The sequence below is a fragment of the Ruditapes philippinarum genome, unplaced genomic scaffold, assembly GCF_026571515.1.
Source record: "Ruditapes philippinarum isolate M1 unplaced genomic scaffold, ASM2657151v2 ctg1764_1_1_1_1, whole genome shotgun sequence".
Classification (NCBI taxonomy): Eukaryota; Metazoa; Mollusca; class Bivalvia; order Venerida; family Veneridae; genus Ruditapes; species Ruditapes philippinarum.
In genome coordinates this window covers 35,483-60,358 of record NW_026857763.1, presented here as the reverse complement: position 1 = coordinate 60,358, position 24,876 = coordinate 35,483, and the positions used below count along the sequence as shown (strand labels likewise).

Sequence of the window (24,876 nt, the reverse complement as noted above, 5' to 3'; positions counted from 1 at the left end):
CAAAATTATAAAAGCTCGCCGATAATTGGCTGTGTGAAAGGTCGTTAGAAATGATTTCCAATTTGGTCACGGTTAGATCTAAATGCGGAGTATTATTTAGAGCTGATTTTTATCAGACTGCACAATATTTATATCTCACGGAAGTGTATTGCATTAGTCTAAGAGTTAAAAAAAATTAAAAAAGAATGAAGTAAACATTGTTAAAGTTGCATGCCTCCAGATGAGCCAAACTGTTTCATGAAACTTTTACTTGAGAAGAATGTACTAAGATTTTAAGAAAGGAAAACAGATTTTAGTCTCAAGTAATAATTTACATGTTATGTTGGATAAAAGGACTTATTTTGCAGTATTTATTACCTTATTTCTACTGCCTTTATAATACAGAAAGGGATTTTTTGACCCGTTTTGGAATTTTACGTTGGCTGCTTTATTTCTTATTTTCTTTGTTAATTTCACAATATTTCACTTAAGAATACATTTTAAAAATTTTCATGACAATTAGCACGAACCTGGAGTCATGCTGCCCCCATATTTTGACCACTTTTTGGTAATTTACATGGCTTGTAAGTGCCATTGATAATGTATAAAAGGCTTCCCTTTTGGTTATTTCACAATATTTTACATTTCAAAGACATTTTCATGAAAATAAGCATGAATCTGGAGGCGTGTTGCTTTAAAAAGGCAAACACGTGTTTTTATGCACTTTAATAAAGGCTATAGATTATCACCTGAAGAAAGTAGTCCTCGAATGTGAAAACATATGTTATACTCAACATCACTAATTCCGCGTCATCACTTATTTCACGGTAATGGCGTATTTTCATGTGTCCAGTGTTAAAATTGGTCAGAATTCACATATTTTATTCATACACCTAAACAACAATTTTTTTTTTTTACAAAATATTTTAAATCTCAAGATTTTTACGTAAAACAGAACAACATTTTACAAATTTCTGCAAAAAGCAATAATAGTTCTTCAAATTTGTGCGTATGTCTGAAACAATCATTATTTTCTAAATGTTCTTGTTTGTTGGAAAATAAATTTTGAGTATCAAAGTAAGGATAATTTTAACATTTAAAATCAAGCAAAATAACATGTAGAAATTTTAACTGAAACATGAAAAAACTGAAATGTTACACCATTACGCGATTTAAATGATGATATAATGTTTTCAAAATGACCGACATATGGTCTATGTTTGGGCCATTAAAATTATCTTTGAATGAATATATTGTTGTTTCATTACGTCATACAGCAGAAAATACTTATATGTTATAGCTTATGACAATTTTTGTATCGTAAGTTTCACTTGTTGTTTTCATTCTAGTTTCAAAGCGTTAAATACCGTGCACTAAGAGGAGGCCAGTATACATGTATAAAATTGTAGCAAAATGTAACAAATAAAGGCTTATTGGGCCTTTAATCAAAATATGGGAAATGGTAAAAAAACATATACGATACGAAATACATGAATACCCAAATCCTAGACAAAATGGGTTCAGAATATTAAAGGGGCTCGACTGAGGGTTTTTTCTTGACGTCATGAAAATATTTTTTAAGATTAATGTTTCATTCCATGACTGTCTAGACCAATGCCTTGTGCGCAAAATTTCAGGTCATTTGCTCACTCCGTTTTTCCAGAATTATCATTCTAATTGTGAAAATTGACCCTTAAATAAAGCGTTGCAACGCTTTTGACACAAATCGCGCTAAAAATAGCACAAAAATATGATTCTCAATTTATTTCTTTTGGTGTTTCTTAATTAGATCTATATTGTTTGCATATATTAAGTGTCTAGCTAATCTATGTAAGAAATTCAAATTTTATGTTTTTAGGCTTCTGGATCTCAGTGGTGTTCCTTTAAGGGTGTTAGGTATCGCAGACAACCACCGACACCGGATTGAGACATACTGGGTAACAACCATATTTCTTCATATCACACACTAGTACTAGTTACCCCTAGCAACAGATATCGGGGGTGATTTCAACAAGCAACATGCCTTTACAATCCAGTTTAAAGTATATTTTTAATCCTTTAAGGGCATAGGAGGCCATTTCAAAATTTCAATTATCGGGGATGTCTGCTATTTTCTGTTCATATAATTTTGCACAAACGCTTGAATTAAATTTAGCGTCTTATGTAACACACTCGGAAGACGGCAAATTCTCGTCTGCTTTAATTTCGGCTTGTATCCATATTCATGAAATCAGCGCAAAATAAATAACGTTACCAAACAAGTTTGTACCTAAAAACGCTGAAGTACTTGACCTTACTGTACTTGGTCAGGTCAGGTTCGAAACTGTTTGCAATGACTATTATGGCTGTCTTAGGAGGCTAAAATAAAAACTACTGGGCCTTTTCTTAAACGATCTTTGACATAGATATTCAAAGAATACAATAAAAAAAAGTTTTAAAACTATTCAAACTATGAAATGAAACAACATGTAAATGTTTCAGCACATTGCCATTTTTAAAAGAAAAGAATTCTAATTTTAAAAAATCAAGTGTACAAAATCACTTATGACACTTTTTTGACATTCAAAATGTTTAATATAATAAATTACATAACACCGATGCTGTATTGTTTCCTTTTATTTCTCACTAGAATACATAGATAATGCAAAGTTAGAAAATGCACATTGTCAAACTAATTGCCTTAAACCAATTTTACTTATTATGACGTCACATTTACGTACTGATTCAATGAACCCAATACATGTCATAATGACGTCACATTGACATACCAATTGAATTGATCCAAAATATGTAATAATGACGTCACATTCAATAGGTACAATATATGTAATAATAAAATGATATTGAATTAATAATTCAGTAGATCCAATAAAATGCAATAATGACGTCGCAATGACATACCTATTAAGCTGGAGTGTGACTAAAGAAAGGATTGGAGCACCACACTAAATACCGTATTCCGGTATATACCGGACACGGCGCTTGAATAAAATGCTAAAATTTTGCCTTTTTACCCAACGGAATGAACTTTAAAAGGTCTAATTCATCTTTTTAGACAGATTTCTGTACGATAATGAATAAAAAATGTAAAAATCGGCGAAAAAAAAAAAGATATTTGTCTATTTTCTGATTATGATTTTTGCAAGCGTCTAGAGGTACTGCTCCAATCCTGTATTGAGTTAAATCCATTAAGCTGACCAACCATTATTGTGACGTCATTTTATTGACCCAATGAAAACAATTATGAAACAAAAGTGTTGATTATATCATTAAATTCGGTATACTGATAATTAAACAAATAATCCAGAAATCTTTCAGTGTATATTTATGAGTACATTTTGCTTTTGTTCTAGGACAACAATACAATTTTTTTGAAACAACAAAAGTGAAATGAATCAAACATCGATACTGTTTGTATCTCATAACTGATTTCATTTCACTGTTCAAACAATAACACAAATAAAAAATACACATCACACAAAGTATGAAAGGGAGTAGACTCTTCGGATGCTATCAAGGCAATCTGAAAGGCAGCATGCCTCCATTTTATTTTTTTCACATCACACAAATTACCTATAACTTTGCAGAAATTTGTCTACTTATAGGGACTCCACTGAGGGTTTTACAAATGGCCGGACTGGAAATAACTTTTAGAAATTAATGTTTCATTTCATTTAGGTCTAGAACAATAACTTGTGTGAAAAATTCCAGATCATTTGCTCACTCCGTTTGTCTCTAATTGTGGAAAAAATGACCTTGAATTGAAAAGAGTTAAAACCCCTTTGACTTAAACCGGAAAAAGAGTGGCAAAGAGTAGTTGCAATTTATTTCTTAGTATATTCTTAACTTTCTGTTGCATATATAACTGTCTTAAGAGTGTTTTAAGAGTCCCAGCTGTTTTATGTAAGAAAATCAAATTTTATGGGTTTTTTTTGTGGATTTTGGACCTCAGTGGAGTTGCTTTAAAGTGTTCTCTTTTACATATAATAAACTTCCGCATCAGCAAATACATTCAAAAGCAAATTAAACAACAGTTTAGGTAATGTTTCTTGTGTGCATCCTTAAATGAAAAATCATCTCACCTTACATACTATATTTCTTATAAAATTATAAAAATACGTATATATATAAAAAGAAAGAGTTTTACAAATGGAAAACAGGCTGACATTGAAACCTTAAAGTGACATTATGCTCATATTTTCATAGTGAAGTTGAGCTGAACTGACTATATATTTCAAACAATTGACTGTTAAAATGGTGATTGACCAACAGTTCATATTGGAAAATGTTTAGGATAAAATTTAAATCTGCCTAAAATATAAAATGAACGTTAAAGGTAAATTCTAGTGGATTTTTACGAAATTTTTGTATGAATCCATGCGTTGTTTACTGTTATTGTGAAATGAATTTTCATATTAAAAGAAATTATGTCAAAATGGAAATTTGACATTTACTCGTTCACTCATAAATATACCCTTAGATGGACATAATGTCACTTAAAAGGTTATAATTTAGACTTCTAGTAATCCGAATAAGCTATGTGTCAAGATAAAGAAACGTGTCCAAAAATTCGAATATGCTTTTGATAGCTTTTGTTTTATTGAGCATTAATTTACGAAATTGTCTTTTATTACACTTAAAATGATATGTTAAACTGAATTGTTGTTGCAGTTCCAATCTTTCTGATAATAAGTGATAGTCAATAAAATAGTTATCAATGTCCATATAAATCTGCAGTTGCTTTGTGTTTGATAATCCATTTAATAACAAGTTAACATGGCAAATTATGCCTCAGAAACATTTTGTTTCCTTATTAGAAAGGGCAAACATGAATTGCATAATGTTTAAACAATGGTTTTAGAGAATGTTAGTTTTTTTACCTGAAGAAAGTTGCGATAAATGTGAAATAATTTGTCATAAAAGTAGCAAAATGTAAACCAAGTAGTATTTCGACTTTCATACAAAATACTCATTCACTATAATTGTACTTATTGCCAGTAACCAACAGCTGAAAAAAGGGGTTCATGTTATTGGCTAATGAGTTAATTTTTTGATACTATAAAAGTACACAAAAAATAAGAAAGCTTTGGAGAAATAAAAGAATTTCTGAGGCATAATGGACCTTTAAAACTGTGTAAAGTTATGTAAAAATAGTTGTCTATTTTAATAACCATATGTCTTTCAATATATTTATATACTATAAGGCAACTGTGATATGAATCATGCAAGATTAAAGAGATTTTAAACGTAAGCTTTAGAGAATTAGTTTAAAGAGACTATGAGTGCCAGTAAAAGTGTCATCAATGTCACGGTCAAAGCTGCCGCCCCGTTGCATGACGACTGGACGTTGACAGTGTAAGTAGAAGTTCCGGTTTTTGCCGGACTGCCGTTATCCGTGGCATGTACCACAAGAGTATACTTCGCTGTTGTAGACATAGCAAGGGTTTTCCCAGTATTGACCTCAAGTTTGGCTGTCGAGACCTTGAAGTTGCTGCTTGTGTCTCCAGCTAGAATATAATTTAGAAGATTATATATACATTTAATATATAAAAGAATATTATGTAATTGATGTAAGTAACATTTCAAAATAAGGATAATTTCTACATCTTTTTTTATTTTTTGTTTTTGTTTTTTGCTTACAGACGATTTGTGATTCTCCTAAGGTATTGTCTCTTGTCTAAAATAATACACACGGGGGACTATGGACTATTCTTAACCAGTAATAAAGGGATGTCGCCATAAGATCGGTAACCTTTCAACGCATATAAAAATAAATTCTCATTATGTTTGTGTTGTAGTTAAATTATAAAAAATCTATAACATTTTTTTTATAAAAACAATCATCTTTATAGTGAAATATTAAACGGACTCATAATCAATTAAATTTAATCAGTGCAATGATTAACCTTCAGTTGGATAAAATATTTAAATTCTAGTAATGATACATTTTGAATATGTTTGAACAGTTTTAATTCAGCTGATAATGCATAATGCATTAAACATAGAACAAGACTGGTAAGATTAAAAAGAAACCTAACAATAAGCCAGGGGCTTTGCATTTGTTTTAACTTTAAAAATAATTTAAAAGTAAAGTTAAGATATTTACAGTTAATTGAGTAGGTGAAATCTTAGTAATTCTTACTGAATCTGTCTAACTGAAAAAAAAATGAATATATTATGAAAGGGAAGATGTGTTCCCTGATTTCAGGTCAAGAAAAATTTGTCTTCAACTGAGGTTTTTTGACATGACGGAACTGGAAATATTTTTTGAGATTATTACTCCATTTGATGAAGATCTATTCTAATAACTTATGTGCAAAATTTCAGATCATTAGCTGCCTTCGTTTTTCCAAAATAATTATTATAATAGTGAAAAAATGACCAAAAATTGAAAAGCGTTTAAACGATTTTCATTTAAATTGGTCTGAGTATAGCACAAACATATGATTTCCAATGTATTTATTGTATATGTCTTGATTATATTTTATTTATATTTCTGTTTTAAGTGTTCCTGTTTATCTATATGAAAATAAAAAAAATAATGTTTTAGGCCTATAAACCTCAGTGGAGTTCCTTTAAGAACCTGCCTTTTTAAAGTTACTCTATTTAGTATTTATTCATATTGTGACCACCTAGAATAATATCTACTTTGTGAGAAGTCAAAACATTTTTTTTATATTTACAAAGATACTGTGTAGCAATTATCAATAAAATGTATTTTCTTATTTCAACTTTGAGCATAGTAATTCTTATGTTTTTTTTTTTTTTTTTTTTTTTTGCTTTTCTAATGCAATTTTAATTAGTATATTTTATAGTATTATATGTACCTTAAGTCTAACTATTTCTTACCTATCCCTGTGGATATAGCATACATTTATACACCGAGAAAAAGTAATCTTTGTTTAAAGGCCCATTTTGCCTAAAAATGTTATTATTTTTGTTCTTATAAGCTTTTTAATTCTGCTGTCTGATAGATTTTCCAAAACGTTACTCATAGGCAAATTATCTGATTCATCAGTTTCTGTTGCCTTTTGGTAATAAGTACGGTTATAGTGATTTAGTATTTTGTATGGAAGTCAAAATAATTTCACATTCACAGTTGCTATCTACAGGCGATAAGCATCTAACATGCTCCAAAATCAGTATTCAAACGTTATATTACAAATATTTGCCTTTTTCTATAAACGGAAAAAATCATTCGTTTCTGAGAAATAACGGGCATTTAAAAAAGACAGAAAAATAAAACTGGTTCATATCCATCACATATTGATCGCTAGTTGGATGAAACTTTCACAGGTATTGAAAATATCTCAATTGAATTATTATATAAACGATCAATCATTGATGACTCTAATCCGAACATTATTTTCTGTTGTGGACACGGAGCTTGGTTACCAATACACAGACTGTGTCTCGTTGATTGAGCATCGTTACTTCATCCTTTAACTCTTAAAAATGAATTTAATAATTTATTGTTCTAATCGAGTACAGTTGTTGAACTGACGCATTTTCAATTAAGAAAAGCGCATACAGAATAAAATCATTGCAACACATGACTTGTGTTTGCAATATTCATGACCGAGTAAAACGCTTTTGTAAGTTTCTAAAGACATGAACGAAGCAGGCAGGACTGGTGTTTCTTTAGGTCTTGTGTGAAATAGATGGTATGATATAATTTTTTGGTTCTTTCACGAGAGGAAACACATCTATTATTGGCTTACGTGCGCACTCGTGACTGAAGAAATGCACGAAGGGGCATCTGGGGTCCTCCTTGAAAAATCGCCATATGACCATAACTGATGCGACGTAAAACCAAACTCACAAAAAGTTATATGTTGACAGGCTATATGAGCCAGTATTAACACTCAAAGTTTATACACTGCACAGGAATAAAATAAAAAGGAATTCCATAAAGGCACAAATAATTTAATGCACACATGTGCAAACATTTCAGAATACAAATTTTGATTGGGATTTACCTCGATATACATGTTAATGAAAGCGACGACAATGTATATAGTCTTAAATCAGCTGTTTAAATTATGCAAAATACAGCGTCATCAACATCTCCTACCCCAAGCTTTCAATCCCAAACAAGTCATTGAAACATCGGACTGTGTCTTTCAGACTGGCAAACAACAATATTAGGGGGAAAATGTATACCAGGCCATTGTGACACTAATTTCAAGAAGCTAGACGCGAACGAAGCGAGAAGCCCGGGTTTTGTATATCTTGGCAGGAAAGCTTGACTCGATAAAGTCCCCAATGAAATGTACCATATCTACTGTATAAGAGTTAATAATTTTAAAAAGATTGAAGTAAACATTGTTAAAGCTGCATGCCTCCATATGAATAAAACTGTTCCAAGAAAATTATACCTGAGAAGAAGGTACTAAGAAAAGTAAAAAAAAAGATTGAAATAATAATATACATGTTATGTTGGATAAAGGACTATTTTTGCAGTTTTCAGTAATCATCACCTTATTTCTACTACCGAATTAATAAAGTATTGGCTATTTTAAACCTTTTTTGGAATTTTACATGGACTGCTTGTAATGTGTTAATCATTTTCTTTGTTACTTTACAATATTTCACTTTAAAATAATTTAAAAAAAATCATGAAAATTACAATGAATCTGGAAGCATGCTGTTTTAAGAGGCATTTCTAGGGTGGAACAAAAACAATTCAACGGCTTAAGACACAGTTAATTGCTTGCTGTTAATATTTGAACATCTTTTAACCAGTTATAACAAAAATTAGAAAAATCGTTTTTCCGTTAAAGTCTTAAAACTGCACCTCTCCACATTAAGTTCTAAAAACAGAATGTTTAAACCTTCCAATAGCTCAAAAACAGTTCTTGCATTTAATATCGATCACTTTCGAGTCTGCTTCATGTAACCAACCAGCCATTTGGTCGTTACCCGAGTAAGGCTGAAACCCATGATCCATGAATTGAGACGGCAGACACCTTAACCACAATGCCACCGCTCCACAAGAACAGTTGCAATACTTTTTTGTAAGTTTTAAATAATTTTTTTTAAATTTTTTTTTTCAGTTTCTTATTGTATGTAGCAATCATTGGAATATTGATCACAAAATATATTATATAATCCTCATTCGATTAAATATTCAATCCATAATCACTTGTTTTTATCATACTTTAATCATCAAGGGACATGGTATAATTAGGATTACCAAGTTATTGCAAAGATTATACAATATAGTGCTCGCAATTGATAATGCTCCGGTAGTAACCAGATTGCCTCAATGAGTTCTAAAGGCATCCCTAATATAATTTCTATAATCCATACAAAGGCGCCCTTTGAATGCAAGATCTGTTCATTTTAGCATATGAAATATTTTGCTTCAACTTTTAATAATGTAACACCATTACCGCGATTTCAAAATGGCCGACATATGGTCTATGTTTGGGCCATTAAAATTGACTTTGACTGAATATATTGGTGTTTCCTTGCGTCATACACGGAAATACTTATATGTTATAGCTTATGACAATTTTTGTATAAGTTTTTCATTTTTCATATTTTTCGTAAATTTCACTTGTTGTTTTCATTCCAGTTTCAAAGCGTTAATTACTGTGCACTAAGAGGAGGCCAGTATACATGTGTAAAAGTGTAGCAAAATGTAATAAATAAGGGCTTATTAGGCCTTTAATCAAAATATGGGAAATGGTAAAAAGTCATACACTTGTGATACCAAATACATTTATACCCAAATCCTAGACGAAATGGGTTCAGAATATTAAAGGGACTCGACGGAGGGTTTTTTCTTGACATGACGGTACTGGAAATTATTTTTCAAGATTAATGTTTCATTCCATTAATGTCTTGACCAATACCTTGTGCGCAAAATTTCAGATCATTTTGCTCACTCCGTTTTTTCCAGAAAGATCATTCTAAATGTTAACATTGTCCCATAAATAAAGCGTTGCAACGCTTTTCACACAAATCGCGCTGAAAATAGCACAAAAAAATGATTCTCAATTTTTTTCTTTGGATATTTCTTAATTACATAATTTTTTTGCATATCGTTTGGTTTTACGTGTCAAATTTTATGTTTTTTTCTGGACCTCAGAACTTCAGTGGTGTTCCTTTAAGGGGGTTGGGTATCGCAGACAACCACCAACACAAAGATGGATTGAAACATACTGGGTGACAACCATATTTCTTCATATCACACACTAGTACTAGTTACCCCTAGCAACAGATATCTAGGGTGATTCCAACAAGCAACATGTCTTTACAATCCAGCTTACAGTATATTTTTAATCCTTTAAGGGCATAGGAGAACATTTCAATCATCAGGGATGTCTGCTATTTTCTTTTCATATTTTGCACAAACGCTTAAATTAAATTTCACCGACTTATGTTACACACTTGGAGCACTCGGAAGACTATTTTTTACCGTCTTGTGTAACACACTCGGAAGAAGGCAAATTCTCGTCTGCTAAAATTTCGACTTGTATCCATATTCATGAAATCAACGCAAAATAAATAACATTACCAAACAACTTTGTGCCTAAAAAACGCTGAAGTACTTGACCTTACTGTACTTGGTCAGGTCAGATTCGAAACTGTTTGCAATCGCTATTAGTTAATTGGCTGTCTTAGGAGGCTAAAATTTAACTACTGGGCCTTTTTTAAACGATCTGCGACATAGATATTCAAAGAAAACAATAAAAAAAAGTTTTAAACTATTCAAACTATGAATTGAAACAACGTGTAAATGTTTCAGCACATTGCCATTTTTAAAAGAAAAGAATTCTAATTTTAAAAAATCAAGTGTACAAAATCACTTGTGACACTTTTTTGGCATTCAAAATGTTTAATATAATAAACTATATAACACCGATGCTGTATTGTTTCCTTTTATTTCTCACCAGAATACATAGATAATGCAAAGTTAGAAAATGCACATTGTCTTAAACCAATTTTACTTATTATGACGTCACATTTACGTACTGAATCAATGAACCCAATACATGTCATAATGACGTCACATTGACATACCAATTGAATTGATCCAATATATGTAATAATGACGTCACATTCAATAGGTCCAATATATGTAATAATAACATGATATTGAATTATTAATTCAGTAGATCCAATAAAATGCAATAATGACGTCGCAATGACATACCTATTAAGCTGGAGTGTGACTAAAGAAAGGATTGGAGCATCACACTAAATACCGTATTCCGGTATATACCGGACACGGCGCTTGAATAAAATGCTAAAATTTTGCCTTTTTACCCAACGGAATGAACTTTAAAAGGTCTAATTCATCTTTTCACATCGATTTCTAAACGATAATGAATAAAAAATGTAAAAATCGGCGAAAAAAACGATATTTGTCTATTTTCTGATTATGATTTTTGCAAGCGTCTAGAGGTACTGCTCGAATCCTTTATTGAGTTAAATCCATTATGCTGACCAACCATTATTGTGACGTCATTTTCATTGACCCAATGAAAACAATTATGAAACAAAAGTGTTGATTATATCATTAAATTCGGTTTACTGATAATTAAACAAATAATCCAAAAATCTGTCAGTGTATATTTATGAGTACATTTTGCTTTTGTTCTAGGACAACAATACAATTTTTTTGGAAACAACAAAAGTGAGATGAATCAAACATCGATACTGGTTGTATCTCATAACTGATTTCATTTCACTGTTCAAACAATAACACAAATAAAAAATACACATCACACGAAGTATGAAAGGGAGTAGACTCTTCGGATGCTACCATACATTTCCCTTTCAAGGCAACCTGAATTTTATTTTTTCACATCACACAAATTACCTATAACTGGAATTTGTCTACTTAAAGGGACTCCACTGAGGGTTTTACAAATGGCTGGACTGAAAATAACTTTTAGAAATTCATGTTTCATTTCATTTAGGTCTAGAACAATAACTTGTGTGAAAAATTCCAGATCATTTGCTCACTCCGTTTGTCTCTAATTGTGGAAAAAATGACCTTGAATTGAAAAGAGTTAAAACCCCTTTAACTTAAACCGGAAAAAGAGTGGCAAAGAGTAGTTGCAATTTATTTCTTAGTATATTCTTAACTTTCTGTTGCATATGTAACTGTCTTAAGAGTGTTTTAAGAGTCCCAGCTGTTTTATGTAAGAAAATCAAATTTTATGGGTTTTTTTGTGGATTTTGGACCTCAGTGGAGTTGCTTTAAAGTGTTCTCTTTTACATATAATAAACTTCCGCATCAGCAAATACATTCAAAAGCAAATTAAACAACAGTTTAGGTAATGTTTCTTGTGTGCATCCTTAAATGAAAAATCATCTCACCTTACATACTATATTTCTTATAAAATTATAAAAATACGTATATATATAAAAAGAAAGAGTTTTACAAATGGAAAACAGGCTGACATTGAAACCTTAAAGTGACATTATGCTCATATTTTCATAGTGAAGTTGAGCTGAACTGACTATATATTTCAAACAATTGACTGTTAAAATGGTGATTGACCAACAGTTCATATTGGAAAATGTTTAGGATAAAATTTAAATCTGCCTAAAATATAAAATGAACGTTAAAGGTAAATTCTAGTGGATTTTTACAAAATTTTTGTATGAATCCATGCGTTGTTTACTGTTATTGTGAAATGAATTTTCATATTAAAAGAAATTATGTCAAAATGGAAATTTGACATTACTCGTTCACTCATAAATATACCCTTAGAAAGACATAATGTCACTTAAAAGGTTATAATTTAGACTTCTAGTAATCCGAATAAGCTATGTGTCAAGATAAAGAAACGTGTCCAAAAATTCGAATATGCTTTTGATAGCTTTTGTTTTATTGAGCATTAATTTACGAAATTGTCTTTTATTACACTTAAAATGATATGTCAAACTGAATTGTTGTTGCAGTTCCAATCTTTCTGATAATAAGTGATAGTCAATAAAATAGTTATCAATGTCCAGATAAATCTGCAGTTGCTTTGTGTTTGATAATCCATTTAATAACAAGTTTAACAGGGCAAATTATGCCTCAGAAACATTTTTTTTCCTTTTTAGAAAGAGGAAACATGAATTTCATAATGTTTAAACAATGGTTTAAGAGAATGTTAGTTGCTGTTACCTGAAGAAAGTAGCGTGAAATAATTTGTCATAGAAACAGCAAAATATAAACCAAGTAGTATTTTGACTTGCATACAAAATACTAATTCACTATAACTGTATTTATTACCAATAACCAACAGATGAAAAAGGTGGTTCATGTTATTGGCTAATGAGTTAATTTTTTGATACTATAAAAGTACACAAAAAATTAAGAAAGCTTTGGAGAAATAAAAGAATTTCTGAGGCATAATGGACCTTTAAAACTGTGTAAAGTTATGTAAAAATAGTTGTCTATTTTAATAACCATATGTCTTTCAATATATTTAAATACTATAAGGCAACTGTGATATGAATCATGCAAGATTAAAGAGATTTTAAAAGGTAAGTTTTAGAGATTTAGTTTAAAGAGACTATGAGTGCCAGTAAAAGTGTCATCAATGTCACGGTCAAAGCTGCCGCCCCGTTGCATGACGACTGGACGTTGATGGTTGTAAGTAGATGTTCCGGTTTTTGCCGGACTGCCGTTATCCGTGGCATGTACCACAAGAGTATACTTTGCTGTTGTAGACATAGCAAGGGTTTTCCCAGTATTGACCTCAAGTTTGGCTGTCGAGACCTTGAAGTTGCTGTTTGTGTCTCCAGCTAGAATATAATATAGAAGATTATATATACATTTAATATATAAAAAAACATATTATGTAATTGATGTAAGTGACATTTCAAAATAAGGATAATTTCTACATTTTTTTTTTTAATTTTGTTTTTGTTTTTTGCTTACTGACGATTTGTGATTCTCCTAAGATATTGTTTCTTGTCTAAAATAATACACACGGGGGGGGGGGGGGGAACTATGGTCATTCTTCACCAGTAATAAAGGGATGTCGCCATAAGATCGGTAACCTTTCAACGCATATAAAAATAGATTCTCATCATATTTGTGTTGTAGTTAAATTACAAAAAATCTATAACATTTTTTAATAAAAACAATCATCTTTATAGTTAAATATTTAACGAACTCATAATCAATTAAATATTAATCAGTGCAATGATTAACCTCCAGTTGGATAACATATTTAAATTCTAGTAATGACACATTTTGAATATGTTTGAACAGTTTTAATTCAGCTTATAATGCATAATGCATTAAACATAGAACAACACTGGTAAGATTAAAAAGAAACCTAACAATAAGCCAGGGGCTTTGCTTTTGTTTTAACTTTAAAAAAATGATTTAAAAGTAAAGTTAAGATATTTACAGTTAATTGAGTAGGTGATGGTATTCGCTGTGTCTTGATCAGTAGCAGAAAATGTTGTGACCGACGTACCTGAAACATTTCAAAACATATCTTTTATTCGAGTACATCGGTAGAAGGAAAATGCCCCTCAAATACATATGTACCAGATATATTTCAACCTCAATTATACTTTGGGGTCATCGTTTCCAATACTTGTAAGAATTGAAGGAAGTAAACCTTTTATGAAAATCGTTTTAATGATAATTGTTATGCATATATTTTTGCATGAACTATGGAATCGAAACTGGTTTTAAAGTCTGTTCAATAACCGTACTTGATAAGAATAAGAAGTAAACAAAAACTGTCTACGGTCAACAGTAACTCTGCAGTTTCATTAATGTTTTTACATTGACCTAGAAAAAGATCATTTTAAGAGATTAACCTTTGACTAATTGATCTCAATAGTCTTTGTTAACAGTTTTGCACAAGACCGCTTGCCAAAACCTCAACGTACGTCATTCCATCCCATTTGATAGTCACACTTTCAAGAGCAGATTGGTGAAAATCAGGAATTAAGCAGACGATATTTAAGCAGACGACAATTTAATTTTCTCAGCATACAAAGGGTTAACTCACCGGCAGCCGAACCATCTGCTACGCAAACAGTGTAGGAAGTTTTACCAAATGCTGGCGCGGCTTCGTTAACATCTGTTATTGTTATGGTCACAGTGGCAGTACCGACTTCTGACGCACTGTCAGTCGCTCTGAAATAAAATGTTTTATAATGGATGATTCTAAAATATTCTGAGAGACTGAAAAGAATTTTCAGTCACACCGGACTTGTTAAGATAATACGGCGACTTTCAAACTTTACATGTAAGGAAGATCTAAAATGACCCTTCTTGAATATTTTCAGACACAAACGTGCACTTAAGTGGAACAGCCGCACACTAGTTATAAAGTTTCCTCACGAAAAGGTATCTAAATTCGCTGGCGGGATTCGAACCCACAGCGGTGAGGGATGACTTAAACTAGTCGCCCAAGGTTAATATGAAAATAACATAATATTATGTCAATATATGCGGAAATAAGTGCTGCTGGCAATGTCAATGCACTATGCTTATTTCAAATCAAAAGCGGCGATATAAGTTGAAAATTTTCGAACTTTCAGATATTTGATTTATAAACATACAACAAAATATATATATGCAAACTATTAACAAACGTGTTCATGTGTTGTTATTTTTGTCTAACTTTTCTATAAAGCAAAGGACTCGTGTGCGAGATATCCCCTTACTCTATGAATATTTTCTATTCTTTTCCTTATTTGATTCGTGTGTGTTAAATAGCATTTTGATATTACCATAATTGTCCGAAAATTAGATGATTATCCATTTCTGAAATTCTTAAATTTACATCGTAGAAAAAAGACCGATTGTTCGAAATTATTCGTTCAAGCCTTCGACCTTTTATCTGGTAAAGAGTACTATTTTATCTGGTAAAGGGTACTATTTAATCTTATCAAGGGCACTATTTTATCTGGTAAAGGGTACTATTTTAACTGGTTAAGGGTACAATTTTATCTGGTAAAGGAGGGTACTATTTTATCTGGTAAAGAGTACTATTTTATCTGGTTAAGGGTACTATTTTATCTGGTAAAGGGTACATTTTATCTGGTAAAGGTAAAGGGTACTATTTTATCTTATAAAGGGTACTATTTAATCTGGAAAAGGGTACTTTTTTATCTGGTAAAGGGTACTATTTTATCTGGTAAAAGGGACTATTTTATCTGGTATAGGGTACTATTTTATCTGGTTAAGGGTACTATTTTATCAGGTAAAGGGTACTGTTTTATCTGGTAAAGGTTTCTATTTTATCTGGTAAAGGGTACTATTTTATCTGTTAAAGGGTACAATTTAATTTTGTAAAGGGTACTATTTTATCTAGTTAAGGGTACTATTTTATCTGGTAAAAGGTACTATTTTATTTTATAAAGGGTACTATTTTCTCTGGTAAAGGGTATTATTTTATCCGGTAAAGGGTACTATTTTATCTGGTAAAGGGTACTATTTTATCTGGTAAAGGGTACTATTTTATCTGGTAAAGGGTGCTATTTTATCTTATAATGGTTCTATTTTATCTCATAAAGGGTACTATTTTATCTGGTAAAAGGTGTTATATATCTGGTAAAGGGTACTACTTTATCTGGTAAGGTGGTAAAGGGTACTATTTTATCTGGTAAAAGGTACTATTTTATCTTATAAAGGGTACTATTTTATCCGGTAAAGGGTACTATTTTATCTGGTAAAGGGTACTATTTTATCTGGTAAAGTTTTATCTGGTAAAGGGTACTATTTTATCTGGTAAAGGGTACTATTTCATGTTAATACTATGAGTTAGTTCAAACATCCAACACTCTATAATCCTAAGCCTATAGTAATTTTATTTGTTAATTGTATCAAATCTTCATATTGCATGGTTGGGTAATATGTTAGATTTTAATTCATGAACAAGCATGTGTTGTGCAATTTGTAATTGAAATATAGTACATTTACAAGAAAAGTTGATTTTTCTTATAACCTGTCACGTTCTTTTTTTTTTTTTTTTTCGTCTCTTTGTTTTTTTTTCCTTTTTGAACAACTTGGAGAAGTTGATTTATAATCTGAAAATGGTAGATGTTTTCTTTATGAATTATATAACGCATACTTGAGATAAAATGTAATTTTAAGAATGTTGGTTTATCTACGCACTCAATGTGCACGATGTGATGTAATAAAAAAGATTTGCGCCGTGTCATGACAAAACCATCGTAATGCGATTGCAACCAGCATGGATCCAGACCAGCCTGCGCATCCGCGCAGTCTGATCAGGATCCATGCTGTTCGCTAGCAGTTTCTTTACTTGTTATAGGGTCTGTAAGCGAACAGCATGGATCCTGATCAGACTACGCGGATGCGCAGGCTGGTCTGGATCTATGCTGGTCGCAAACCCATTATGTTGGTTTTGTCATGACGCGGCTCAATTTTATAGTTGAAAGCAAGCCTTTTTTCATAACGAAATAGCTTGGGTCTATACCACTTTATTCTTAGAAGGATAAAACATGTTTTACATGTTTATTTTTAATGATTCATTTATTACGAAAATCATTTGTTTCATGTTAAAAGATAATTATTCAAAATATATAATAAGGTTGTTTTTACATGTCAATGTAAAAACAAAAAGTTTTGTTCCTGCACATCACATCAGACTGGTGTTCCCTATGTGATATCCATGCTGGAGATTTACCCTGGCAAGGTGAGATGCATTGTGTTTTTCAAATATAATGTTATTTCAGGAACAACTATAAAGAAAATAGTAACAAGAGGAAAGGTCATTTATTAGGGAAACAATTTAACAAACATATGGCATAACAGGCACGAAAGATTATATGACTTGTTTTGTGTGTGTTTCCATGCGGTTTGTGTCGAAATATCCGTGCCTCCGGTACCTCTCAATAGGCGGTAACTTGGCAAGCCTTGTCATCGCCCATTTGACAGGTAATCTCGCGACGACGGATTTTCCGATCCGAACCGCAACATTAACAGAACATTTTGTGAGAACAAAGGCTTTATAACAGTGGTAAAGTAAGAACTATATTTCTGCATATTAGACTTGTGTTTCCATTAGTTTTACCCATGCCGGAAAGTTCATATGGCATGGGGTGCCACATTAGTGACGTGATATGATTGCAGTTCGGATCGGAATATCGGTCCCCCGGGAACACGCCCATGGGCGGGTCCCCTTTGGACAGCTTTTTGGGTCTGAACCGCAACATATGGCAGATATTTTTATTCGTAATGGTTTTTACATACATGTATTTAAAATAATTGAATAATAACATTGACATTACAACTTCAGGCTGGAGAGTAAATGTAGAAAACTGATACTTGCTTTACTTGAATAACATAACTAGATGTACTTTCAAAATCTAGCGCTGAAGATAACGTCAAACTGCCACCAGGCGAGGATATAGCGAAAGGTGTGTCCGCGGTCAATAATTCGTAACTGGAGATGGTATCACTGCTAGTTGGAGTTGCCGTAAATTTCGCTATTTCGTCACCAACCGCTACATTTTCAGCTTTAGTTACGTCAGTCGCAACCCCATTTGTAGTGCCTATTGTGCTTGGTTCAGTCCATCCGGTAATTTGCGCGTCTGTAATAACATTTATATAAATTAATGAAATAAAACTATTCAATCGTTTGAATAAAAAAGTGTCAAGAAGTATTTACGATGCGTAAATGATGACAGGTCAGTAACAAGTTCTTGGGACAAAATATATGCATATGAATACAGTTATTCAAAACGAATACAGTTATTCAAAACCCAAAAAAAATAAAATAATAAAGAGATCAATAAATAATCAATATTATCATTAAATATCAGAAAAGCAGAAATAAAAACGAGCTTACTGGTTATCCGTAAAAACTTTTTATTTGAGGAGGGGGTTGTGTATGGGAGTCTGGCGTCTGACAAAAAAATAGTACTTGAAAATGAACCACATAATGTGTTAATACATAGTTATCATATAATTTTGTTGACGCATAGGTCCATTACGCATGGTGCTATTTCAATTAAAAATCTGTGCTGCCTAGCATGCCAAGCGCAGGCTTTAATATCAATAGAAAGAGGTTATTCATTTTTTTTCTATAAATACAGGATTTATTTTCATCGAGTGGCATGAAAATATATATTTCATGAGTGGCGGTAGAAAAACATGAATTTTCTGTTTATTATATCCATTTTTCTCTTTTTTGACATCACAGTTTGAAAGACTTTTCCTTAATTTGGTATATTGGCTCAATTTAGCAGAAAGTAGTATTGCGAAAATAAGGAAAATATGTTTCACTGCAGTGAAAATATGGAAAAAATGCTTCACTGCGGTGAAAATTCGGAACATGAAAACACGCGTTTTTTTATCAATTTTTCTCAGCATTTCATTTATATGTACATACAATAAATTGCTTTACCGCAGCTATCTTATACTTAACTTAAATTATTTTTTTGTTTATTTATTTATTTTATTTATTTATTAATTTATTTATTTTTTACTTATTAATATATTTTTAAAGCCGATAAATCGCATTCACTTATGAGCTAAGAAATCTTAAATCTCTCAATCTATGTTTTTGATGATTATCTTACAACATGCAGTGCTTAAAGCGTAAGAGCTTTGGGGGCAGGGGGAAACATTTGTCATTTGCGGATGTTTCTGACCATTTTAATCACTATTTCATATATAATTGTTAAGTTCTGATTAAGTCGGTGATATGAAAGGCCGTGGACGGTTGCTTGTATTAACAATTACATTATACGAACATGCTCCATCAAACCTAGCTAACAACTGTATCAAGTAAGGTGCGTTTTGGCGTTCTTTAAAGCATCATGCCTCCAGATTAATGCTAATTTTAATCCAAAAAAAAATGAAAATGTATTTAAAAGTAAAATGTGAAGTGAACAAAGAAAGTAATTTACTCAATGAAAATGGCACTAACAGTCCACGTAAACTTCCAAAACGAGGTCAAAATATGTAAAAATTGCTTTCACTGCGTTAGTTATGCAGCAGAAAAAAAAATCATGATAAAAACTGCAAAATCAATCATTAATCGCACATAACATGTCATTGTCCATTTGAATCTTGAATCTTTTTTTACATTTCTTAAGATTTTAGTACATTTTTCTTAAGTTTGATTTTCATATAAGTGTGATTTTAAAATATTTTGACATATCTGGAGGTATGCATCATTTAGGTTTCCATCTTTGAAACCGATTATTTTCTAGCTAACAGAACGCAGGTGGTTCTACTCAAGTGTCCGTTCGTACCAGAAATAATGCAGGGAAGGGCAAATGACGTAGTTAAAATGCTGTCTTTAAAATACGATTATTAAACCGTAGAATTGATTTATATCAACCATTATTACAGAGGCACAAATCGTTGGATGGGCAAGTCCAAGTTCGATAACCGATGCCGATGCTAGTGGGACTGCGACTGGAATTACCTTAGCTGAAAATGAAGCGGTCCGTTCTGAAATAGCAGAATTCACGGCAACCCCTAGAAGCGGCGTTACCATCTCTACTTACGAATTATTGACAACTAACACGCCTTTTGAGATGTCTGGTCCAAAATTGAATTCAAAATCTTAGCTAAAATTTGAATGTACATCTAGTTATGTTATTCAAGTAAAGTTGGTATCTAGTTTTGTAATGAATGAATTAATTAATTAATTAATAAAATAAAATGCGTGTTGTCATGTTCCAAATTTTCACTGCAGTGAAGCATTTTTTCCATATTTTCACTGCAGTGAAACATATTTTCCTTATTTTCGCAGTACTACTTTCTTCTAAATTGAGCCAATATACCAAACTAAGGAAAAGTCTTTTAATTTAGACTGTAATGTCAAAAAAACGAGGAGAATGTATATAATAAAATTCATGTTTTTTCTACCACCATTCATGAAATATCTATTTTCATACCACTCGATGAAAATAAATCCTGTATTTATAGAAAGAAACGACATTAATAACCTCTATCTATTGATATTAAAGCACGCGCTTGGCATGCTAGGCAGCACAGATTTTTAATTGAATATATTTTTATTGTTTATACCTTAGTTTTATCCTTTTTATTATTTATAACTTTCTTGACATACTATAATAAAGTAAAACATTGAAAATTCTATTTACAGTTTTTTTCGCTCTATTTTAAATCATGTTCAGTTCTCGGGATGTTGCGGCATTTGACGGTTTTAACTATACATCATTTCTTGAATCATTTGATTGAAGGACATTGTACATAAAATAAATCCGACGTTATAAACATGTCTTACAAAATCCCCAATCGTCCTGATCTCAAGAAAACCCCATTATGATATTTTATCAATGATCTCTATGGGACCATATACCGTATTTATTCCAACGAGTCAACGTATGTCGTAGTTGACAAAATAACAATTTCATTATTTTAAATAGAATTTTCCATATTTGTGTTCCAATATGTTCCAATTTTTTGTTCCAATATTTAAAGGCACATTATGCCTCTAAAACGAATAAAATTTTCTATAATCTAGAAAAGGCAAACATGAGTTTTATAATGTTTTAAGGAGCATGTTCGATGATTTTCACATGAGGAAAGTAACACAGAATACGAAATTATTAATCAATGTAAACAAAGTAGTATTTTGACTGCCATCAACAATAATTGCCAAAAAGATTAGAGCAAAAGATGGTTCAAGTAATTGACCAATGACTAACTTTAAGAAAACTATAACAAGGAGAATAAATAAATAAATAAATAAATAAATAAATAAATAAATAAATAAATAAATAAATAAATAAATATAAATAAATAAATAAATAATTATAAATAAATAAATAAATAAATAAATAAATAAATAAATAAAAAAAAATAAAATAAATAATTATAAATAAATAAATTTAAATGAATCATATTTTTTTAAGTTTAGAAATAAAAACAGTCTTACCCCCAAACTTGAAGACCACTACTAACACAGTCACAAGCAAAACATTTCCTGAACTTAATAATTTTCCCGCAGTCATTATTCTCTTATACGTAAAGCAAGCGGTCATACAGATCCTGAGATCGCCGAGGAATGTGCGCAACAGCCACAGTACCCATCTGCATATATACCTGTAGCAACCCGCGTTTCTATGGCCACCGGGTAAACAAAACATTCGCAACAATTGCAAGCCACGTAGGCATGTCTCATGCAGTGACAACAAAGCCGTTGCACTGTCATTCTGTATAAAATATGCATTTTCACAGTGTACAATCGGTTAAGGCGTTGATGGTAAATTACTGTATCATGCATAGTAAGTAATTTTCTATTTTTAATTACAGTAACCTTGACCTTAACTACAAGGTGTCCAACAACAATTAAATGCTAGGTCTCCACATAAGCTTACTACAGTTGAGCTTTCGCGCCAAATGATCGCTTTTCCCGGGAATTTATGTAAAATGAAACTGAGTTTGAACAGCGATGATATTTCATTTAAAATAAATAATATGTTTTCCATAGTCATGAAAACACTATCAAGTACTGAAGTTAAGAAAATTAAATCTTTACCTTTAAAAACTGTAAAAAGTAATATTCTATTGATAAGAAGAACAAATGACGTTATCTATGACTTTTAACAGTATTTGTAACTGTTTGGTTAAAGATAAACTCGAGATATAATCAAGGAAAATGTCATTTTAAAAGGACCTTTATGCGGATAAATTAATTGATTTCGTGTAACACTAAGTATCTACTCGTAAAAATTAGTATCGCATGAGCACTCAGGCCACTTAACCCTTTACCCCATATAAACAACGCACTTTTGACCCCCCCCCCTCTTTTAGGCCTCAAATAGTGAAATAATGTCCTATTTGGGCCCCAAACACACGTTTTCGTTTGAGAAAAAGTTGCTAAAAAGTGAGCACTTTTTCGGCTCGGCCTCCCATCCAAAAGATACATCAGGGGATGCCAGAAGGGGGATGTGCCCCCTTCTGTTTGGGGGGTTTTAAGGGGGTCGGTGGTCCCCCTCATCGCCAAGAAAATTTTGGACTTGTGAGAGGCTAAAAATGACCCCAGGTCGATCATAAGGTAATGTGTAACCAACGCTGAAAAGCCTTTGACTCAATCTCAATCCTTTGAGAAGTTGCAGCACTTTGAAATAAATTTTGATGGAAAAAAATCAAGTCAAAATAGTGATTTTTGCCAATTTTGAGATGTCCCCTCGTTGCCATGGTAACAGGATATTTAAGACTGAGCATGTGGTAACAAAGGCAATGGTCCAGTCAACATTTGTGCCACGTTTGATTAGTATTGAAGCATTTTTCATAGTTTCATAGCAGTTTGAACTTGTAACAGGAGGCTTTTCAATGAAAACGGCCATTTTTCACAATATGCTCATGAGGGAAAGGGTTAAAAGAAATGATAGTTAAATGTATTCAGAACATAAAAGTTTGGTGTTGTAAACCATAAATCTTAGCCTTCTGTCTAACGTCGGTTTTCAGGCGTGCTTTAAAACATAGTGTGTGTGTGTATGTGTGCGTGCGTGCACGCGCGCGCAATTCATTTTTAAATTCAAGAAAAAGAAGACAGTACAAATAGTTTAAGATAGTCTTTATGCTTCTAAATATTTCATTCAACAGTACATAGATAAAATAAATAGAACAATATTAGGGTTACATTCAAGGTTGAACATTATTTGTGAACAAAGACCACTGCTAGGTTCTAACTCATAGGGTACAAATTTGTCTGCATGATTGCAAACGAAGAAATTTACAAAAAAATGATTTTATTAACTTAATACATATATATTTAAATCTTTATTAAGACAATTTAAGATATTCCCTCCTTTAAAAGATTAAATATCTTGAGTCCATATAGAAACAACGATGAAAACAAATCGCAATAAAATTGCTTCCCGTTGTTTCACCCTAGATATTTATAACACTGTGGTCTCATATATATAAACACTTGATTGTAAGCCAGGTGTACAGTGATACGTTTTGCATCTGTATATAAACGCCACAGGTTTTGCACTGTGGAAGTTGCAAGTTATAAAATTTTCTAAATATAACGGATAGCTACGGGCTTTTTGCAATAAACAATTTATTGATGACGAAGTAAAATATATTCGAACCGAAGCTTCTAGAGATGTATCCACGGTACATTTCGTTGCATAGATAATTTATTGACATAAAACAGCAGCAGCAACAACAACGACAAAACATGGACGACATAATACCATTCTTTTCTTCTTTTTTCTTTTATTTTCGTTTAAAACACATGTAAAAGCTATTCAGCTAGCCAAAGGAAGTTTTGAGGTTCAACCCAGGTGCCTTCCTGGTTTCAAAATGCACTGGGAGATTTTTCAGCGTTTTCCTCCACCAGTAATGCTAGGAATTTGCGTTCTGATCTTTACGGTGTCAATTCAAGACCCAAACTAAACCTATTGATGAATGAAAATTGGCTAATTTAATTAAGCATTCAGCAACCAATGTAAAAAGTAAGAATTACGTGAATTACATGAAATATAGATTTTTATTTCATTGTATATCATATACGTTTCAAAATATTTAATTAACAAGAGCACCGCATGATATGGTTACGCTGGTCTGTTAGAAATTCTACATGAAAAATGAGCATCACTCCAAACATATTGATTTCAGAATTATGCCAGTTGTCGAATTACTTCACATTGTCATGATAAGGAAGTTTCATTCCCATACCTTCTGAAATGTTTGAATAATGAGCTACATTTAAGTAGACGACGACGATATCGGCGACGATAACAACGACGACGCCGCCGCAGAATGAATAATAGCTCGACGTTATCTTCGAAAAAGACAAAGCAAAGAAAGTTTTTTCCCAGCTTTTCCAAATTAAAATAAAAAAAATGCACAAATCACATTTTTTATAAATTTTAATGCAGCGTTTCCCCTTTTTTTCAAAAGCTGTCCGTAATACCGTGCACTCGACTATTCTCAGTTCTTGACTGTAA

At 31.8% G+C, this 24,876-nt stretch overlaps 1 protein-coding gene across 2 annotated transcripts; it reads right to left on the bottom strand.

Annotated features, from left to right (window-relative positions):
- Positions 1–2,579: 2,579 nt before the first annotated feature.
- Positions 2,580–21,992, bottom strand: LOC132750854 (protocadherin beta-8-like). Of its 2 annotated transcripts, none has more exons than XM_060740911.1 (5): positions 21,849–21,992; positions 18,261–18,522; positions 14,967–15,094; positions 14,352–14,420; positions 2,580–5,486 (listed from the first exon to the last, which is right to left on the bottom strand). In XM_060740911.1, the coding sequence occupies exons 1-5, from the start codon at positions 21,952–21,954 to the stop codon at positions 5,242–5,244; spliced, it is 810 nt and encodes a 269-aa protein (XP_060596894.1). In that variant the 5' UTR covers positions 21,955–21,992; the 3' UTR covers positions 2,580–5,241. The 2 variants fall into 2 exon arrangements, with proteins under 2 accessions (XP_060596894.1, XP_060596892.1); XM_060740909.1 differs by lacking the exon at positions 2,580–5,486 and adding an exon at positions 12,812–13,737.
- Positions 21,993–24,876: the final 2,884 nt, after the last annotated feature.

Coding starts and splice junctions, on each gene's coding strand:
- LOC132750854 (XM_060740909.1), bottom strand. CDS start 21,954: ATGACCGCTTGCTTTACGTATAAGAGAATAATGACTGCGGGAAAATTA. Junction 14,421..14,966: donor AGCAGATGGTTCGGCTGCCG/GTGAGTTAACCC, acceptor GAAATGTTTCAG/GTACGTCGGTCACAACATTT. Junction 13,738..14,351: donor CATCACCTACTCAATTAACT/GTAAATATCTTA, acceptor ATTATATTCTAG/CTGGAGACACAAACAGCAAC.